This window comes from Salmo salar, chromosome ssa23 (assembly GCF_905237065.1).
Source record: "Salmo salar chromosome ssa23, Ssal_v3.1, whole genome shotgun sequence".
Classification (NCBI taxonomy): Eukaryota; Metazoa; Chordata; class Actinopteri; order Salmoniformes; family Salmonidae; genus Salmo; species Salmo salar.
Window position 1 is genome coordinate 45,856,775 of NC_059464.1, and position 22,919 is coordinate 45,879,693.

General features: G+C 41.9%; 1 protein-coding gene across 3 annotated transcripts in view; it reads left to right on the top strand.

Annotated features, from left to right (window-relative positions):
- Nucleotides 1–19,181, top strand: part of kcnc1b (potassium voltage-gated channel, Shaw-related subfamily, member 1b) — a 49,904-nt gene extending 30,723 nt beyond the window's left edge. The window contains exons 3-4 of one of the 3 annotated variants that reach the window (XR_006761511.1): nucleotides 1,492–3,719; nucleotides 3,750–3,768. Coding sequence is in view for 2 of the 3 variants with exons in the window: in XM_014170311.2 (XP_014025786.1) it covers nucleotides 1,492–1,668; nucleotides 10,602–10,768 (344 nt within the window). In the remaining variant the exon portion in view is untranslated. Of the gene's footprint in view, nucleotides 1–1,491; nucleotides 3,720–3,749; nucleotides 3,769–10,601; nucleotides 11,053–18,318 lie in introns of those variants that run through there. The other 2 variants (XM_014170312.2, XM_014170311.2) reach the window with 2 other exon arrangements.
- The last annotated feature ends 3,738 nt before the right edge of the window (nucleotides 19,182–22,919 follow it).

The window sequence follows — 22,919 nt, forward strand, 5'->3', positions numbered from 1 at the left end:
GTGCGGCTGTTGCCTGTAATCAATGGTTTCTGGTTGGGGTATGTACGTACAGTCACTGTGGGGATGACGTCATCAATGCACTTATTGATGAAGCCAGTGACTGATGTGGTGTACTCCTCAATGCATCAGAGGAATCCCGGAACATATTCCAGTCTGTGCTAGCAAAACAGTCCTTTAGCTTAGCATCTGCATCATCTGACCACTTCCTGCGTTAGTTTTTGCTTGTAAGCAACAATCAGGAGGATGGAATTATGGTCAGATTTGCCAAATGGGGGGTGAGGGAGAGCTTTGTATGCATCTCTGTGTGTGGTGTAAAGGTGGTCTATTTCTATGGAATCTCCTGTTCTAGTTCTAGTTCTATGGAATCTCCTGTTCTAATTCTAGTTCTATGGAATCTCCTGTTCTAATTCTAGTTCTATGGAATCTCCTGTTCTAATTCTAGTTCTATGGAATCTCCTGTTCTAATTCTAGTTCTATGGAATCTCCTGTTCTAATTCTAGTTCTATGGAATCTCCTGTTCTAATTCTAGTTCTATGGAATCTCCTGTTCTAATTCTAGTTCTATGGAATCTCCTGTTCTAATTATATTTCTATGGAATCTCCTGTTCTAATTCTATTTCTATGGAATCTCCTGTTCTAATTCAAATTATATTTCTACGGAATCTTCTATTCTAATTTTATTTCCATGGAATCTTCTATTCTAATTTTATTTCCATGGAATCTTCAATTCTAATTTTATTTCCATGGAATCTTCAATTCTAATTTTATTTCCATGGAATCTTCAATTCTAATTTTATTTCCATGGAATCTTCTATTCTAATTCTATGTCCATGGAATCTTCTGTTCTGATTCTAGTTCTATGTCCATGGAATCGCCTGTTCTAAGTCTATTTCTATGGAATCTTCTGTTCTAATTATATTTCTATTTCTTTGGTATCTCCTATTCTATTTCTATTTCTTTGGTATCTCCTATTTTAATTCTATTTCTATGGAATCTTCTGTTCTAATTATATTTCTATTTCTATGGAATCTCCTGTTCTATTTCTATGGAATCTCCTGTTCTAATTCTATTTCTATGGAATCTTCTGTTCTAATTCTATTTCTAGTTCTATGGAATCTCCTGTTCTAATTCTAGTTCTATGGAATCTCCTGTTCTAATTCTAGTTCTATGGAATCTCCTGTTCTAATTCTAGTTCTATGGAATCTCCTGTTCTAATTCTAGTTCTATGGAATCTCCTGTTCTAATTCTAGTTCTATGGAATCTCCTGTTCTAATTCTAGTTCTGTTTCTATGGAATCTCCTGTTCTAAAGCTAGTTCTGTTTCTATGGAATCTCCTGTTCTAAATCTAATTATATTTCTATGGAATCTCCTGTTCTAATTGTAGTTCTGTTTCCATGGAATCTCCTGTTCTAAATCTAATTCTATTTCTATGGAATCTCCTGTTCTAATTCTAGTTCTATTTCTATGGAATCTCCTGTGTGTCTGTCTGAAGATTCCAAGCTGAATGGGGAAGCGGCCAACGCAGCTCTAGCCAATGAGGACTGTCCTCATATAGACCAGGCCATCTCGCCAGAGGAGATCTTCAGCCCCAGCGAGAGAGAACGGCCTTGTTGTCTTGTCACCACAGCTGCAGAACGACCCAACCACACAGGGGGTAGAGTCAGGAGGGGTACGTACACCTACAGTAACAGCCAAACACAGCCCAACCACACAGGGGGAAGAGGGAGGAGAGTTACGTACTGTAACAGCCAAACACAGGCCACTATCAAACGTGTTGCATTCCCTACGACTTGATTATTGACAACCACATACACAAGGTCAACCCGTGGCCCAACACACACAGATGCAGGTTTACCTTTATTGTCACAAGTCTTGTCCTGGAGCCAGAACTGAGCGATTTCCACTTAGATAGGCCAGCTGCAAAGTTAAAACTGGCTATATTGTAAAAATGTATGAAAGTAAAAATGTATGAAAATAAAAATGTGCTTTTTGGTTAAAAAAAAGTTCAGCTTCATTCATCTCCAGCACCATCCCAACATCAACTAATGCGAAAATGGCACATTTCTAAGTTTTGTAGTAAATAATAGTGTTTCCAATGACATCACAACCAATTAGTAGGCAATGCCTCCTCATAATTGGTTAAAATAGCATGATGCGCACAGATGAATGTCATTGGAAATGACACCTTCCTTTATCTTTTTGACTACAAAACATAGAAACATGACATTTTGACATATGCTGGACATAATGAATATGAAGTAATATGTTCCCCTTTAAGGTTCTGCATTAGGCTTAAAACCTGATTTCATGACTTTGTGGCTGTACTAGCTAGCTGCTTCCAGAACAACATTCATGACGAAAACCGCTAACAGAGCTGCTTCCAGAACAACATTCATGACGAAAACCGCTAACCTGACACACAGACAGACGCACATGCATGTGTACACACACACACACACACGCATGTGCACGTGCAACACACAAACACACACATAGGGCTTGGCAATATATTGTGAATACTGGTATACCTGTATGGATCCACATACCGGTATGGATTTTTTACAATACCGTCTATAACGATATTTTTGATAAATTGCTAATTTGAATGAAAAGTGTCAGCTTTGTTCTAGTTTGGTTGAGTAGAAAACCACCAGCATGTAAAAGACATTACAAATACTTAGAACTAATGTGTTATCATATAAGGCACATGCACTATTCATAAAACATATTGCAAACTTGTATTATTCTGGAACATAAAATACCACAATACTGCCCAAAATGAGAAAAATATTGGGATATTATGTGTTGGTGATATTGCCTAGCCCTACACCCATATCCACATCCTCACCCACCAACACACAGGGTTCCCTGATCACAGTAATACAACAATCGAATACAATGTGAAACAAAACAACAATCGAATACAATGTGAAACAAAACAACAATCGAATACAATGTGAAACAAAACAACAATCAAAATACAGAACAAGACAAAATGTAAGAAAAGCAGTTACATTCCTCAACCACGAGGTCCTCAGATCCTAGGTCCTCAGCCACGAGGTCCTCAGATCCTAGGTCCTCAGCCACGAGGTCCTCAGATCCTAGGTCCTCAGCCACGAGGTCCTCAGATCCTAGGTCCTCAGCCACGAGGTCCTCAGATCCTAGGTCCTCAGCCACGAGGTCCTCAGCCACGAGGTCCTCAGATCCTAGGTCCTCAGCCACGAGGTCCTCAGATCCTAGGTCCTCAGCCACGAGGTCCTCAGCCACGAGGTCCTCAGATCCTAGGTCCTCAGCCACGAGGTCCTCAGCCACGAGGTCCTCAGATCCTAGGTCCTCAGCCACGAGGTCCTCAGCCACGAGGTCCTCAGATCCTAGGTCCTCAGCCACGAGGTCCTCAGATCCTAGGTCCTCAGCCACGAGATCCTCAGATCCTAGGTCCTCAGCCACGAGGTCCTCAGCCACGAGGTCCTCAGATCCTAGGTCCTCAGCCACGAGGTCCTCAGATCCTAGGTCCTCAGCCACGAGGTCCTCAGATCCTAGGTCCTCAGCCACGAGGTCCTTAGCCACGAGGTCCTCAGATCCCAGGTCCTCAGCCACGAGGTCCTCAGATCCTAGGTCCTCAGCCACGAGGTCCTCAGCCACGAGGTCCTCAGATCCTAGGTCCTCAGCCACGAGGTCCTCAGATCCTAGGTCCTCAGCCACGAGGTCCTCAGATCCTAGGTCCTCAGATCCTAGGTCCTCAGCCACGAGGTCCTCAGCCACGAGGTCCTCAGATCCTAGGTCCTCAGCCACGAGGTCCTCAGCCACGAGGTCCTCAGCCACGAGGTCCTCAGCCACGAGGTCCTCAGATCCTAGGTCCTCAGCCACGAGGTCCTCAGATCCTAGGTCCTCAGCCACGAGGTCCTCAGCCACGAGGTCCTCAGATCCTAGGTCCTCAGCCACGAGGTCCTCAGATCCTAGGTCCTCAGCCACGAGGTCCTCAGATCCTAGGTCCTCAGCCACGAGGTCCTCAGATCCTAGGTCCTCAGCCACGAGGTCCTCAGCCACGAGGTCCTCAGATCCTAGGTCCTCAGATCCTAGGTCCTCAGCCACGAGGTCCTCAGCCACGAGGTCCTCAGATCCTAGGTCCTCAGCCACGAGGTCCTCAGATCCTAGGTCCTCAGCCACGAGGTCCTCAGATCCTAGGTCCTCAGCCACGAGGTCCTCAGATCCTAGGTCCTCAGCCACGAGGTCCTCAGCCACGAGGTCCTCAGATCCTAGGTCCTCAGCCACGAGGTCCTCAGATCCTAGGTCCTCAGCCACGAGGTCCTCAGCCACGAGGTCCTCAGATCCTAGGTCCTCAGCCACGAGGTCCTCAGCCACGAGGTCCTCAGATCCTAGGTCCTCAGCCACGAGGTCCTCAGCCACGAGGTCCTCAGATCCTAGGTCCTCAGCCACGAGGTCCTCAGATCCTAGGTCCTCAGCCACGAGATCCTCAGATCCTAGGTCCTCAGCCACGAGGTCCTCAGCCACGAGGTCCTCAGATCCCAGGTCCTCAGCCACGAGGTCCTCAGATCCTAGGTCCTCAGCCACGAGGTCCTCAGATCCTAGGTCCTCAGCCACGAGGTCCTTAGCCACGAGGTCCTCAGATCCCAGGTCCTCAGCCACGAGGTCCTCAGATCCTAGGTCCTCAGCCATGAGGTCCTCAGCCACGAGATCCTCAGATCCTAGGTCCTCAGCCACGAGGTCCTCAGATCCTAGGTCCTCAGCCACGAGGTCCTCAGATCCTAGGTCCTCAGCCACGAGGTCCTCAGATCCTAGGTCCTCAGCCACGAGGTCCTCAGCCACGAGGTCCTCAGATCCTAGGTCCTCAGCCACGAGGTCCTCAGATCCTAGGTCCTCAGATCCTAGGTCCTCAGCCACGAGGTCCTCAGCCACGAGGTCCTCAGATCCTAGGTCCTCAGCCACGAGGTCCTCAGATCCTAGGTCCTCAGCCACGAGGTCCTCAGCCACGAGGTCCTCAGATCCTAGGTCCTCAGCCACGAGGTCCTCAGATCCTAGGTCCTCAGCCACGAGGTGCTCAGCCACGAGGTCCTCAGATCCTAGGTCCTCAGCCACGAGGTCCTCAGATCCTAGGTCCTCAGCCACGAGGTCCTCAGCCACGAGGTCCTCAGATCCTAGGTCTTCAACCAACTGTTTAAACTCCCAGAGCAGCACCCACAACATCCAATTGTAATGAGTTTTGTCAATTGTTCCAGCAATTCTCCATTCTGGTTAGATGACTCACTCCTAACAATAGATAGCAGTCACTTTACAAAGGTTTTCTCTTAATTTTGATCCAAATATTATTTTTTTTCCAAAGTCTTTGTAGATGAAACTTAAATACAGTAATTTACACACACTTAAGCGTAAAAAATATATATGTTTTGCGAAAGCCATGGACTTCTAATAATACTTAGTCAAAAACTGATAGGCAGCACATTACTGGGCATTATTGAGTATCCCGTGAGACCATCAGATTGAGGTGGTGCAAAAGGACAAGTCTTGTGTCCCAAATGGCACCCTATTCTCTATATAGTGCACTACTTTTGACCAGAGCCCCTGATCAAAAGAAGTGCACGATTTAAAGGGAATAGGGTGTCGTTTGGGATGCACCCCAATATTTTAACAAGTAATCAGACACATTCCCAAGGATCCTTGGCCCTTTTTAACTAGATACATAATACATGAAGTCAGACAGTAACATTCCCTTAGGTAGGCCCGAAGATTTAATGGTGGGTTTAATGCTTAGAGGGAGTCTTAGCATCCTGCCATTGGATAGAATAAAGCACACCACTTGTATTTGAACGGGATCCTTTTTGGAGGTTGCGTTGCAGCTATGATGAAGAGAGCCTAACTATCTTGGTGGAAAGGCTTTTATGAATAAAGAGGCAACGTTATACAGTATATACTGGCGATGTGCATATATATCTCAGGATGCAAATTGTTGTAGGCGTATAGAACACCTCCTATATTTATACCATCAACACCTCAGTCAGCCATTTACATTTTGCAAAACAAAAATCTTTAAATTTGACATTAAGACCTCCAGATCAACATGCTCTCTTAAACACTGACTGAAACAGTATTGTGTAATATCCTATAGTTCACACTGACTGAAACAGTATTGTATAATATCCTATAGTTCACACTGACTGAAACAGTATTGTATAATATCCTATAGTTCACACTGACTGAAACAGTATTGTGTAATATTCTATAGTTCACACTGACTGAAACAGTATTGTATAATATCCTATAGTTCACACTGACTGAAACAGTATTGTATAATATCCTATAGTTCACACTGACTGAAACAGTATTGTGTATTATCCTATAGTTCACACTGACTGAAACAGTATTGTGTATTATCCTATAGTTCACACTGACTGAAACAGTATTGTGTATTATCCTATAGTTCACACTGACTGAAACAGTATTGTGTATTATCCTATAGTTCACACTGACTGAAACAGTATTGTGTAATATCCTATAGTTCACACTGACTGAAACAGTATTGTGTATTATCCTATAGTTCACACTGACTGAAACAGTATTGTGTATTATCCTATAGTTCACACTGACTGAAACAGTATTGTGTATTATCCTATAGTTCACACTGACTGAAACAGTATTGTGTATTATCCTATAGTTCACACTGACTGAAACAGTATTGTGTATTATCCTATAGTTCACACTGACTGAAACAGTATTGTGTATTATCCTATAGTTCACACTGACTGAAACAGTATTGTGTATTATCCTATAGTTCACACTGACTGAAACAGTATTGTGTATTATCCTATAGTTCACACTGACTGAAACAGTATTGTGTAATATCCTATAGTTCACACTGACTGAAACAGTATTGTGTATTATCCTATAGTTCACACTGACTGAAACAGTATTGTGTATTATCCTATAGTTCACACTGACTGAAACAGTATTGTGTATTATCCTATAGTTCACACTGACTGAAACAGTATTGTATTATATCCTATAGTTCACACTGACTGAAACAGTATTGTATTATATCCTATAGTTCACACTGACTGAAACAGTATTGTGTATTATCCTATAGTTCACACTGCCTGAAACAGTATTGTGTATTATATCCTATAGTTCACACTGACTGAAACAGTATTGTATTATATCCTATAGTTATAATGTGCTTGTGAAGAAAGTGTTGTTTTGTATGTTGTTTGTTGTTTGTGTTTTCACTGGCTGTATCATGTATGCAGCTGCCTTGTATATCTGCACTACTAATGAAAGTCACGTTGCAACCTGATGGTTATGAATGTACTGGTCATTACGGCGCATGTCTCGCTGACGGGTGTTATTGGTGTGGTGATGGTGGAGCAAACACAAAAGGAGTACGGGGTTATGAGGTCCTTTGGAAAGGTTGCTCAAGAACAACAGATTAAATAATACCAACTGATTTTGAATATTGACAAATATTTTATAGATTTTATTTAACCTGATTTGGCAATGACAACCTGAAATTGTAGCATATATTTGATATGGCATGCCTATCCAACGTTGACCTAACAAATCTCCTATTGCCATCGATACATCATTTATGCAAAACCTCATGTTACCATTCCGTTTCTCAAATTAGGATATAACTGCTTCGGCTTTTAGTAAATATAGATTTAGTGAAATTGGACCACAAAACGAAATCCCAAAGTCTACAGGGAGAGTCATAACATAGTGTAGCAGACTACCAAAATATTTCTCCAATATACTGCAGCAGACTGCCAACATATTCTCCAGTATACTGTAGCAGACTGCCAACATATTCTCCAATATACTGTAGCAGACTGCCAACATATTCTCCAGTATACTGTAGCAGACTGCCAACATATTCTCCAGTATACTGTAGCAGACTGCCAACATATTCTCCAATATACTGTAGCAGACTGCCAACATATTCTCCAATATACAGAAGCAGACTGCCAACATATTCTCCAATATACTGCAGCAGACTGCCAACATATTCTCCAATATACTGCAGCAGACTGCCAACATATTCTCCAATATACTGCAGCAGACTGCCAACATATTCTCCAATATACTGTAGCAGACTGCCAACATATTCTCCAATATACTGTAGCAGACTGCCAACATATTCTCCAACATACTGCAGCAGACTGACAACATATTCTCCAACATACTGCAGCAGACTGCCAACATATTCTCCAACATACTGCAGCAGACTGCCAACATATTCTCCAATATACTGTAGCAGCCTGCCAACATATTCTCCAAAATACTGTAGCAGACTGCCAACATATTCTCCAATATACTGTAGCAGACTGCCAACATATTCTCCAATATACTGTAGCAGACTGCCAACATATTCTGCAATATACTGTAGCAGCCTGCCAACATATTCTCCAATATACTGTAGCAGACTGCCAACATATTCTCCAATATACTGTAGCAGACTGCCAACATATTCTCCAATATACTGCAGCAGACTGCCAACATATTCTCCAATATACTGCAGCAGACTGCCAACATATTCTCCAATATACTATAGTTTCCAACATATTCTCCAATATACTGCAGCAGACTGCCAACATATTCTCCAATATACTATAGTTTCCAACATATTCTCCAATATACTGCAGCAGACTGCCAACATATTATCCAATATACTGTAGCAGACTGCCAACATATTCTCCAATATACTCTAGCAGACTGCCAACATATTCTCCAACATACTGCAGCAGACTGACAACATATTCTCCAACGTACTGCAGCAGACTGCCAACATATTCTCCAACATACTGCAGCAGACTGCCAACATATTCTCCAATATACTGTAGCAGCCTGCCAACATATTCTCCAAAATACTGTAGCAGACTGCCAACATATTCTCCAATATACTGTAGCAGACTGCCAACATATTCTCCAATATACTGTAGCAGCCTGCCAACATATTCTCCAATATACTGTAGCAGACTGCCAACATATTCTCCAATATACTGTAGCAGACTGCCAACATATTCTCCAATATACTGCAGCAGACTGCCAACATATTCTCCAATATACTGCAGCAGACTGCCAACATATTCTCCAATATACTATAGTTTCCAACATATTCTCCAATATACTGCAGCAGACTGCCAACATATTCTCCAATATACTATAGTTTCCAACATATTCTCCAATATACTGCAGCAGACTGCCAACATATTATCCAATATACTGTAGCAGACTGCCAACATATTCTCCAATATACTCTAGCAGACTGCCAACATATTCTCCAATATACTGCAGCAGACTGCCAACATATTCTCCAATATACTGCGACCTCTAAACCATTCCAGTACCACCCTGTGCTACAGTACCACCCTGCTCCTCTAAACCATTCCAGTACCACCCTGTGCTACAGTACCACCCTGCTCCGCTAAACCATTCCAGTACCACCCTGTGCTACAGTACCACCCTGCTCCGCTAAACCATTCCAGTACCACCCTGTGCTACAGTACCACCCTGCTCCGCTAAACCATTCCAGTACCACCCTGTGCTACAGTACCACCCTGCTCCGCTAAACCATTCCAGTACCACCCTGTGCTACAGTACCACCCTGCTCCGCTAAACCATTCCAGTACCACCCTGTGCTACAGTACCACCCTGCTCCTCTAAACCATTCCAGTACCACCCTGTGCTACAGTACCACCCTGCTCCGCTAAACCATTCCAGTACCACCCTGTGCTACAGTACCACCCTGCTCCTCTAAACCATTCCAGTACCACCCTGTGCTACAGTACCACCCTGCTCCGCTAAACCATTCCAGTACCACCCTGTGCTACAGTACCACCCTGCTCCGCTAAACCATTCCAGTACCACCCTGTGCATGCAGCTGAACTATCTCCTGCTACATCTGATGCATTCAGTTTATGGATGATGATGCTGTCGTTGACCTCACCGACTAACTGAAATCTGTTGACTTTTGTGTTTGGAGAAAAACTAAAACAAGAAAGCAACAGGTTGTAAGAAATACAAAGAAATTAAGACACATTTTCAGAAACGTATTGGCTTGTACTGTACTGAAAACACTGCAATGTACTGTACTGAAAACACTGCAATGTACTGTACTGAAAACACTGCAATGTACTGTACTGAAAACACTGCAATGTACTGTACTGAAAACACTGCAATGTACTGTACTGAAAACACTGCAATGTACTGTACTGAAAACACTGCAATGTACTGTACTGAAAACACTGCAATGTACTGTACTGAAAACACTGCAATGTACTGTACTCAAAACACTGCAATGTACTGTACTGAAATCACTGCAATGTACTGTACTGAAAACACTGCAATGTACTGTACTGAAAACACTGCAATGTACTGTACTCAAAACACTGCAATGTACTGTACTGAAATCACTGCAATGTACTGTACTGAAAACACTGCAATGTACTGTACTGAAAACACTGCAATGTACTGTACTCAAAACTTTCAGTCCACTGTACTCAACTTTCAGTGTACTGTACTCAAATCTTTCAGTTCATTGTACTAAAAAAACTCTGTACTGTACTCAAAACACTCTCTGTTTTCCAACTGAAGGTTATGACAAGCCTTGGAGCGCCCTAAACAGCATGTCTGGCATGAGCGTGAGTGGCCTGGGCGGCCATGACGCCTCTGGAGTGTCGTCCTCCTGCGTTTCCGCCCTACCCTGCAGTCCATCCTGTCTCATCCAGCACTCTCACTCCCCCATCCCATCCATTCTCTGAACTCTAGCATGGTTCACCAGGACACTTTGGTCCTGTCCAGAATCAACCCCTAACGGTAGCCCCGGCCTACCCGCTCGACACTTGTGGAGATCTGAGAGGATTGGATAGGGGTAGGCAATATGGTGATAGCGCCACCTAGCCTATCAGAGGGCAAGGTGGAGTTGTCACCATATTTTATTGCATAGTTACACCTCTCCAATCCTCTCAGATCTCTAGGGGTTGTTTCTGGACAAATCCTCTCACTATGTGACCTGTCCTCTCCCCTCTTTCTACTGCTCTCTCCCCTCTCTTTCCTCTCTCTCCTCCTCTCTCCCCTCTCTACTGCTCTCTCCTCCTCTCCTCTCTCTACTGCTCTCTCCTCTCTCTCCTCTCTCCCCTCTCTCTCCTCTCTCTCCTCCTCTCCTCTCTCTACTGCTCTCTCCTCCTCTCCCCTCTCTCTACTGCTCTCTCCCCTCTCTCTCCTCCTCTCTCCTCTCTCTACTGCTCTCTCCCCTCTCTCTCCTCCTCTCTCCTCTCTCTACTGCTCTCTCCCCTCTCTCTCCTCCTCTCTCCTCTCTCTACTGCTCTCTCCCCTCTCTCTCCTCCTCTCTCCTCTCTCTCCTCCTCTCTCCCCTCTCTCCTCCTCTCTCCTCTCTCTCCTCCTCTCTCTACTCCTCTCTCCTCTCTCTCCTCCTCTCTCCCCTCTCTCTCCTCTCTCTCCTCCTCTCTCTCCTCTCTCTCCTCTCTCTCCTCCTCTCTCCTCCTCTCTACTGCTCTCTCCCCTCTCTCTCCTCCTCTCTCCCCTCTCTCCTCCTCTCTCCTCCTCTCTCCTCTCTCTCCTCCTCTCTCTACTCCTCTCTCTCCTCTCTCTCCTCCTCTCTCTCCTCTCTCTCCTCCTCTCTCTCCTCCTCTCTCCTCTCTCTCCTCTCTCTCCTCCTCTCTCCCCTCTCTCTCCTCTCTCCTCTCTCCTCTCTCTCCTCCTCTCTCCTCCTCTCCCCCTCTCTCCCCTCTCTCCTCTCTCCCCCTCTCTCTCCTCTCTCTCCTCCTCTCTCCCCTCTCTCTCCTCTCTCTCCTCCTCTCTCTCCTCTCTCTCCTCCTCTCTCTCCTCCTCTCTCTCCTCTCTCCTCCTCTCTCCTCCTCTCTCCTCTCTCTCCTCCTCTCTCTACTCCTCTCTCTCCTCTCTCTCCTCCTCTCTCTCCTCTCTCTCCTCCTCTCTCTCCTCCTCTCCCCTCTCTCTCCTCTCTCTCCTCCTCTCTCCTCTCTCTCCTCCTCTCTCCTCTCTCTCCTCCTCTCTCCCCTCTCTCTCCTCTCTCCTCCTCTCTCCTCTCTCTCTCCCCTCTCTCCTCTCTCCCCTCCTCTCTCCTCCTCTCTCCCTCTCTCCTCTCTCCTCCTCTCCTCTCTCTCTCCTCTCTCCTCCTCTCTCCCCTCTCTCTCCTCTCTCCTCTCTCTCCTCTCTCTCCTCTCTCTCCTCTCTCCTCTCTCTCCTCCTCTCTCCTCCTCTCTCCTCTCTCTCCTCTCTCCTCTCTCCTCCTCTCTCCTCCTCTCTCCTCTCTTTAGTTTTACTCTTGCCCTCTCTCCTCTCTCCCCTCTCTCCTCTCTCTCCTCTCTTTAGTTTTACTCTCTCCTCTCTCCTCTCTCTCCTCTCTCCTCTCTTTAGTTTTACTCTTGCTCTCTCCCCTCTCTCCTCTCTCTCCTCCTCTCTCCTCTCTCCCCTCTCTCCTCTCTTTAGTTTTACTCTTGCTCTTACTAAACTCCCGCGTTCCTTTTTGCTTTCCTTCTTCTTTTCTTATTTTTCCGTCTCCAATTTGTCTCCAAATTGAAATAATGGTACAAATGCTCCCAAGACAAGGTCTTAGCTTGGGAGTCTCATCAGCTCCAGTTCATGTTCAGTACATTGTCACACAGGCCTCTTTGCATAGATTGCCTAGTTCAGATGCAGAGAGAGCTCCAGCATTGATGATATACTAGTCTGATATGTGATTCTACAGGATATTATCCCCTATTGTTTATTTGTTCTACCTTTCTATCATTGCCTGTTGCTTTGTTGTTTTTGATTTCTCATACTTTAACTTTCCGTTCTATATTAATAACTTTCTCATCTGCTTTTTAAAACAAAACTTGTGAAACAAAGACAATTTCATAAGATGTATTTAACCCCTGCTTTAAAATGTTTATGATGCTGAAGCTATGGTTTTACTTATTGGGAGCGAACAGCTGCCTGCTGTTCGCTGGTGTCCCAAATGGCACCCTATTCCCTACCTAGTGCACTACTGGCACCCTATTCCCTACATAGTGCACTACTTTAGACCAGAGACCCTATGGGCCCTGGTCAAACGTTGTGCACTTTATAGGGAATAGGCTGCCATTTGGGGACGTAGGCAAGTTGTTGAGTATCTCCCATTAAGTATTTCCTTGTTGCAAATTGAAGACGTTCTGAATACAGGATGTGTATGATGAGACAAAGACTTTAACTCTGAGAGTGGCAGAACAGATTTCAAATCTGGAATGAGTAGAGATCTAGAATAATGGTGATGATTCTAGAATGAGCAAGAGATTTAGAATGATGATGATTCAAGAATGATGAAGAGATCTAGAATGATGATGATTCTAGAATGAGGAAGGGATCTAGAATGATGATGATTCTAGAATTAAGAAGGGATCTAGAATGATGATTCTAGAATGAGGAAGACATCTACAATGATGATGATTCCAGAATGAGGAAATGGTGACAATTGTTCTGATACTAGTGATGATGATACGTTTGTCAACAAAGTAAACTTTGGTTTGATTTGCATGTGTTGCATGAGGTTGTGTTCAACGAGAAGCTAACTGTAAGAAAAACTTGTTGCTTTCTTTCAAAAGCTTCTCCCTTTTTATTATGCACATTCTGAAGCAGCTTATTCTATAGCAAGAGACTCATAGCAGAACAATTCATGTAGCTGCCATGTTTTGCCTTTCCCAAATTTATGTATTGTTTACTTACTATGTGGTTTTAGGAAATCATTTTGATATAGGAACCTACTTTCAAAAGAGTAACACTTGACTTAATATACCAAACTTCATTTAATATACCAAACGTTAAATGAAAAGATTTACTAGTGAGATAATATGAACTGTTTGCAGTTTAACAATACATAGTGGTACGTAGTCTGCAGACACCTGTATCTGTAGGAATTTACGTATTTTTTTCAGCCCCAATACTTATGCAGTAAAACATAGAGGAAAAGCACTTTAACACTTTTTTCTTGAGTTGAGTTATTTATCAGACACATTAATCCTAATGAAATATATATCCTGCTTTATTTGGGCAAGGATTTCCATTTCCTTTTGTCTGATCATGTCTCTGCTGTGGTGGTGCTTGATGTTAACTGTTAAAACCCTTGTGAAGATTAAATGTCAAAAAGAGATACAGGTGAACTATATGTTCGTACGTAATGCAATTATATAAGGGTCCAGTACAGTACAGTACAGTACAGTATGGGGTTTTGGGGGATGTTGGGGGAAAGGAACATGCATGTATTTTACATTATGCAAAAGAAAAGTATTCACATACAAGATGTAAATAAATAAAAATTCATTGCATGAAATAAATTTTGTATACAACAGTGTTTTAGACTCTGTTTTTTATTTAACAGACAAAACATGCATTCATGTTTGTACCTTTTTCGTTAGCATATAGCTAGTCCGTTGTACAGCCTACGGTACTTGTGTGCGGGGTCAAAGAGTGCTTCCATGAGTTGGGACTATGGGAGCATGACACAATGTCCAAACAAAGCATGGCAAATACTGACTGAACCTCTGTACTACAACAGCATGATCTGGGCATGAGTTTTAACATTCTCAAGAATCCAACCTTGGGAAACAAACAGTACATCTCCGTCTGATGCCTTTGCCTTGGTTCTAAGCATGGGAAATACATGGTCAAACTGACACCTTTACCATGATGAAAAGCAGAGTGCATTTTATGTACCGTCATTCCATCACCTGTCCCTCTACACTGTTTCAGTAGAGATATCCTAGTCTACCTGTCCCTCTACACTGTTTCAGTAGAGATATCCTAGTCTACCTGTCCTCTACACTGTTATAGTAGAGATATCCTAGTCTACCTGTCCCTCTACACTGTTCTAGTAGAGATATCCTAGTCTACCTGTCCCTCTACACTGTTTCAGTAGAGATATTCTAGTCTACCTGTCCCTCTACACTGTTCTAGTAGAGATATCCTAGTCTACCTGTCCTCTACACTGTTATAGTATAGATATCCTAGTCTACCTGTCCCTCTACACTGTTCTAGTAGAGGTATCCTAGTCTACCTGTCCTCTAAACTGTTCTAGTAGAGATATCCTAGTCTACCTGTCCCTCTACACTGTTATAGTAGAGATATCCAAGCCACCTGTCCTCTACACTGTTATAGTAGAGATATCCTAGTCTACCTGTCCTCTAAACTGTTCTAGTAGAGATATCCTAGTCTACCTGTCCTCTAAACTGTTCTAGTAGAGATATCCTAGTCTACCTGTCCCTCTACACTGTTCTAGTAGAGATATCCTATGCCACCTGTCCCTCTACACTATTCTAGTAGAGGTATCCTAGTCTCTGTCCTCTAAACTGTTCTAGTAGAGATATCCTAGTCTACCTGTCCCTCTACACTGTTCTAGTAGAGATATCCTAGTCTACCTGTCCCTCTACACTGTTATAGTAGAGTTATCCTAGTCTACCTGTCCCTCTACACTGTTCTAGTAGAGGTATCCTAGTCTACCTGTCCTCTACACTGTTCTAGTAGAGATATTCTAGTCTACCTGTCCCTCTACACTGTTCTAGTAGAGATATCCTAGTCTACCTGTCCTCTAAACTGTTATAGTAGAGATATCCTAGTCTACCTGTCCTCTACACTGTTCTAGTAGAGGTATCCTAGTCTACCTGTCCCTCTACACTGTTCTAGTAGAGATATCCTAGTCTACCTGTCCCTCTACACTGTTCTAGTAGAGGTATCCTAGTCTACCTGTCCCTCTACACTGTTCTAGTAGAGGTATCCTAGTCTACCTGTCCCTCTACACTGTTCTAGTAGAGGTATCCTAGTCTACCTGTCCCTCTACACTGTTCTAGTAGAGATATCCTAGTCTACCTGTCCCTCTACACTGTTCTAGTATAGGTATCCTAGTCTACCTCAAATCAAATTTATTTATATAGCCCTTCGTACATCAGCTGATATCTCAAAGTGCTGTACAGAAACCCAGCCTAAAACCCCAAACAGCAAGCAATGCATGTAAAAGAAGCACGGTGGCTAGGAAAAACTCCCTACCTGTCCTCTAAACTGTTCTAGTAGAGATATCCTAGTCTACCTGTCCCTCTACACTGTTATAGTAGAGATATCCTAGTCTACCTGTCCTCTACACTGTTCTAGTAGAGATATCCTAGTCTACCTGTCCCTCTACACTGTTCTAGTAGAGATATCCTAGTCTACCTGTCCTCTACACTGTTCTAGTAGAGATATCCTAGTCTACCTGTCCCTCTACACTGTTATAGTAGAGGTATCCTAGTCTCTGTCCTCTAAACTGTTCTAGTAGAGATATCCTAGTCTACCTGTCCCTCTACACTGTTCTAGTAGAGATATCCTAGTCTACCTGTCCCTCTACACTGTTATAGTAGAGATATCCTAGTCCACCTGTCCTCTACACTGTTCTAGTAGAGATATCCTAGTCTACCTGTCCTCTAAACTGTTCTAGTAGAGATATCCTAGTCTACCTGTCCTCTACACTGTTCTAGTAGAGATATCCTAGTCTACCTGTCCTCTACACTGTTCTAGTAGAGGTATCCTCGTCTACGTCAAATGAAATCAAATTTATTTATATAGCCCTTCGTACATCAGCTGATATCTCAAAGTGCTGTACAGAAACCCAGCCTAAAACCCCGAACAGCAAGCAATGCATGTGAAAGAAGCATGGTGGCTAGGAAAAACTCCCTAGGAAAAACTCCCTACCTGTCCTCTACACTGTTATAGTAGAGATATCCTAGTCAACCTGTCCTCTACACTGTTCTAGTAGAGATGTCCTAGTCAACCTGTCCTCTACACTGTTCTAGTAGAGATGTCCTAGTCAACCTGTCCTCTACACTGTTCTAGTAGAGATGTCCTAGTCAACCTGTCCTCTACACTGTTCTAGTAGAGATATCCTAGTCTACCTGTCCTCTAAACTGTTCTAGTAGAGATATCCTAGTCTACCTGTCCTCTACACTGTTCTAGTAGAGATATCCTAGTCTACCTGTCCTCTACACTGTTCTAGTAGAGATATCCTAGTCTACCTGTCCTCTACACTGTTCTAGTAGAGATATCCTAGTCTACCTGTCCTCTACACTGTTCTAGTAGAGATATCCTAGTCTACCTGTCCTCTAAACTGTTCTAGTAGAGATATCCTAGTCTACCTGTCCTCTACACTGTTCTAGTAGAGATATCCTAGTCTACCTGTCCCTCTACACTGTTCTAGTAGAGATATCCTAGTCTACCTGTCCTCTAAACTGTTCTAGTAGAGATATCCTAGTCTACCTGTCCTCTACACTGTTCTAGTAGAGGTATCCTCGTCTACGTCAAATGAAATCAAATTTATTTATATAGCCCTTCGTACATCAGCTGATATCTCAAAGTGCTGTACAGAAACCCAGCCTAAAACCCCGAACAGCAAGCAATGCATGTGAAAGAAGCATGGTGGCTAGGAAAAACTCCCTAGGAAAAACTCCCTACCTGTCCTCTACACTGTTATAGTAGAGATATCCTAGTCAACCTGTCCTCTACACTGTTCTAGTAGAGATGTCCTAGTCAACCTGTCCTCTACACTGTTCTAGTAGAGATGTCCTAGTCAACCTGTCCTCTACACTGTTCTAGTAGAGATGTCCTAGTCAACCTGTCCTCTACACTGTTCTAGTAGAGATATCCTAGTCTACCTGTCCTCTAAACTGTTCTAGTAGAGATATCCTAGTCTACCTGTCCTCTACACTGTTCTAGTAGAGATATCCTAGTCTACCTGTCCTCTACACTGTTCTAGTAGAGATATCCTAGTCTACCTGTCCTCTACACTGTTCTAGTAGAGATATCCTAGTCTACCTGTCCTCTACACTGTTCTAGTAGAGATATCCTAGTCTACCTGTCCTCTACACTGTTCTAGTAGAGATATCCTAGTCTACCTGTCCTCTACACTGTTCTAGTAGAGATATCCTAGTCTACCTGTCCTCTACACTGTTCTAGTAGAGATATCCTAGTCTACCTGTCCTCTAAACTGTTCTAGTAGAGATATCCTAGTCTACCTGTCCTCTAAACTGTTCTAGTAGAGATATCCTAGTCTACCTGTCCCTCTACACTGTTCTAGTAGAGATATCCTAGTCTACCTGTCCCTCTACACTGTTCTAGTAGAGATATCCTAGTCTACCTGTCCTCTACACTGTTCTAGTAGAGATATCCTAGTCTACCTGTCCCTCTACACTGTTCTAGTAGAGATATCCTAGTCTACCTATCAACCATCTCCATCACAAAGACATCATTTGTTGTAATAATTGTCTGTGTTGTTTTGTTTTTGATATGTTTGTAGAGACCACCCAGCGACAGCCTCGGAGCAGACCAGCAGCATCAGACTCAGTTTGTGTAATGAACCATGGTGTTCCCACCACGATATGTCTGTCCCATAGTAAGACCCCCTCACCCCAACACCAGCCCCCCATCTGATAATACAGTTGCCTTGTTTGTTGTGTGTATAAAATGTGCAGTTTTTAACAAATGGGTGTTACACTGGCAACCTGTACATCACAAACCAAAAGACACCTAATTCCCTATGTAGGGCACTACTTTTGAACAGGGTTATTCCCACCTACTGTATGCAGGCCCTCGGTCAAAAGCAGTGCACTACATAGGGAATAGGGTGCCATTTGGTTTAAGACACATCCTAACTCAGCATCGATGTAGCACAGAGGGAGTGTTGTTGTCAAGCCTTTATGTACCTCAGTGTCTGTGACTGGTTATTGTGCTGTAATGCTCTGTGCCTATTTTTTGGTGTGTATGTGCCTGTATATACGCTTTTGTGTGCAGAAGTTGTGTACTAGTACTAGTACTCTCAAATGTTTTTGGGAGTGATTATCAAATATTTGTGTGCTGCTTCTGTTTTTTAAAAAAAACGTGTTTACTTCGAATACTTATATCCATATAACTAGAATGAGTTTCTAGAATGAGATTCTATTTATATCCATAGAACTAGAATGAGATTCTATTTATATCCATAGAACTAGAATGAGATTCTATTTATATCCATAGAACTAGAATGAGATTCTATTTATATCCATAGAACTAGAATGAAATTCTAGAATTAGATTCTATTTCTATCACCCCTTCCCCAAAAAATTATCAAGTCTTCGTATGAGGATAATATTATTAACAATCATGATAATAATAATAATAATATTGATGATAATAACAATAATATTAATAATAACAATAATGTTAATAATATCAACGATAATTGTAATAATAACATTAATAATGATAATAATATTAATAATAACAATAATGATGATAATAATAATAATATTAATAATAATGATAATAACGATAATGATAATAATATTAGTGATAATAATAATGATATTACTAATAATGATAACAATCCTATTAATAATAACAATAATGACAATAATAATATTCATAATAATGATAATAATAATACAAATATTAATAATAACAATAATGATAATAATAACAATGATAATAATATTAATGATAATAATAACAATAGCAATAATGATAATGATATTAATAATAACAATAATGATAATGATAATAATATCAATAATAACAGTAAAGCTAATGATAATAATACCATTAATAATAACAATAAAGATAATAATAATACTAGTAATAATAACAATAAAGATAATAATAATACTAGTAATAATAACAAAAATAATAATGAGGATAATATTAATAATAACAATAATAGCCTTTTGCACTGGTTGCGCCTGTGAACTTTAACATTCCTTTCATTATAATTGAATATATCAACGTTAGGAATGAAATACTGTATATCCACGTAAGAGACCAAACACAAAATATGAAATACCGTATACCCACATAAGAGATCAAACACAATAAATGAAATACTGTATATTCACGTAAGAGACCAAACACGATAAATTAAATACTTTATGTCCACATAGGAGACCAAACACAATAACGTTCAATATGATTATTAATAAAAACACACCAGTAATTCCTCTTCTATTGATCACTAAGCCAAGGCATTACAACGACCAGATCTGCTGGTTAAGTAAATTCCCCTTTAGGGCTAACTTCCTGATAGAAAATGCCACACACATTTATGCATATCAAGTATCAACATAAGATTGCAGTTGAATAACATCGAGTACATCTTATTCCATGTAGGATGTCTGTAGGATGAAAATACCAAATTAGCTACAGTAACCCTACATTTTCAACAGACACTCATGTGTAACCAACATCATTTTTTGTTTTTTTACTTTTAGCATTTGAGGGCACTTAATAGGTGAACTAACCTAACCTTAAATCATAGCCAGAATATTGTCACTCATCGTAGTGGAAAAGTGCCTCTGTTTTAGTGAATCATCCAGGAGGGGGGATTTGTCTTCGCCAACATTGATGACCAGTCAGTGTGGTAGTTCAGCTGTCAGTCACATCAATGGTCAGTAATAGTAGAAGAACATCTGAAAGCAACCTGTTCCACTGTTAGTGTTATATTCTAAAAAACAGGCAAGGCAGTATAACAATCCCAATATGTATAGATATTCAAAGGGGAATAACATACAAAAAGTCATAAAACAAAAAAAAGAAAGTACTAGTCATTTGGTTGTAAAAGCATACATTTGGTAATACTTTGCCTACAGTCTGCAGGGATAATGCTTTATTACTTCTTATAAGCATATATTAACTTTTATAAAGTCTAATTATAAGGTTTATAATATCTTATGTTTCTATATGTACAACCCACTCTAAATGACTTATTTGGTCACAATGAGATGATAAGACATTGCTGTATAACCACGTCATAATGTATTATACCTGCAGGCTTTAAGTAAAGTGTTATCAACCAATTTACATCGTTTGTAATATTAAATACAGAAGTTATTGTTATCCAGTGGTTATTAAGGGACCAACACTTTTATGAAAACAACTGCAAACACACTGCCTACTGATTGACAACTTCCTGACAGAACACAGCTGGACCAATGGCTGCCAATGGAACTCACTGAGCACAATGGGAGGAAACTATGGTGTCCATCATGGACCAAACAACAGGGTCGTGTTTTTTTAGGCAGGAAACGGAAGAAAACAGAGTGAAACGTGGAGGGACTTTACATTGTCCAATGATAAAACCGAATTTTTGTTTCCGTTGTAAAATGTTTTGAAACGTTTTCCGTTGCATGCTCTAATGAATACGACCCAGCAGTAATCCTTTTAACAGAATCATTAACACAACAAACAGGTAACTAATGTGGGCTGTTTTGTGACACTGGAACAGTGTGTGTTTGGTTTGAAGAACATACATTTTGTGCGTTTAGCTACTTAATTAAAACAAACAAGGTGTCCGTTCCCTTCAGTGATCGTTTCAACTGGTTTTGTTGTTTAAAGATTTCTGTGGATTTTTTTTCTGACCAGTTCAGAGTCAGACTTGTACAATAAATAGTGAAAAAAAATGAAATAAAAAAAACACATCATAATTTTTTTAGTGTGTTGATTTATTTTCTGAAGAAGGTTCTTTGTTTATCTTGTTTTAATGTCAATTTGGTCGATGATGTTGATAATTTCATAGGCTTCCTACCAGTCTCAAATCGTAATTTCTTTTCACAGATAAACATACACAATGAAATTGTAACATATTCTGCTAACTGTATGACCTCTACAGCTTTATTCTAAAATTGATTAAATAAATGTTTTCCTCATCAATCTATACACAATACACCATAATGACAAAGTGAAAACAGGCTTTTTTATAAAATGTTGCTAATTTATTACAAATTAAAAACAGAAATGCAACTGATTTACAAAAAAATATATATAAACAAATACCTTATTTACATACGTATTCAGACGCTTTGCTATGAGACTCGAAATTGAGCTCAGGTGCTTCCTGTTTCCATTGATCATCCTTGATGTTTCTACAACTTGATTGGAGTCCACCTGTCAATTCAATTGATTAGACATGATTTGGAAAGACACACACCTGTCTATATAAGGTCCCACGTTTGACAGCGCATGTCAGAGCAAAAACCAAGCCATGAGGTCGAAGGAATTCTCCGTAGAGCTTCGAGACAAGATTGTGTCGAGGCACAGATCTGGCAAAGGGTACCAAAACATTTCTGCAGCATTGAAGATCCCCAAGAACACAGTGGCCTCCATCACTGTTAAATGGAAGAAGTTTGGAACCACCAAGACTTTTCCTAGAGCTGGCCGCCCGGCAAAACTGAGCATTCAGGGGGAGAAGGACCTTGAACAGGGAGGTGACGAATAACCCGACGGTCACTCTGACAGAGCTGCAGAGTTCCTCTGGAGATGGGAGAACCTTCCAGAAGAACAATAATCTCTGCAGCACTCCACCAATCAAGCCACTCCTCAATAAAAGGCACATGACAGCCCGCTTGGAGTTTGCCAAAATGCACCTAAAGGACTCTGACCATGAGAAACAAGATTCTCTGGTCTGATGAAACCAAGATGCCAAGCGTCACGTCTGGAGGAAACCTGGCACCATCCCAATGGTGAAGCATGGTGGTGGCAGCATCATGCTGTGGGGATGTTTTTCAGCGGCAGTGACTGGGAGACTAGTCAGGATCGAGGGAAAGATGAACGGAGCAAAGTACAGACAGATCATTGATGAAAACCCGCTCCAGAGCACTCAGGACCTCAGACAGGAGCGAAGGTTCACCTTCCAACAGGACAACGACCCTAAGCACACAGCCAAGAAAACACAGGAGTGGCTTCGGGACAAGTCTCTGAATGTCCTTGAGTAGCCCAGCCAGAGCCCGGACTTGAACCCGATCGAACATCTCTGGAGAGACCTGAAAAATGCTGTGCAGCGACGCTCCCCATCCAACCTGACCAAGCTTGAGAGGATCTGCAGAGAAGAATGGGAGAACCTCCCCAAATACAGGTGTGTCAAGCTTGTAGCAT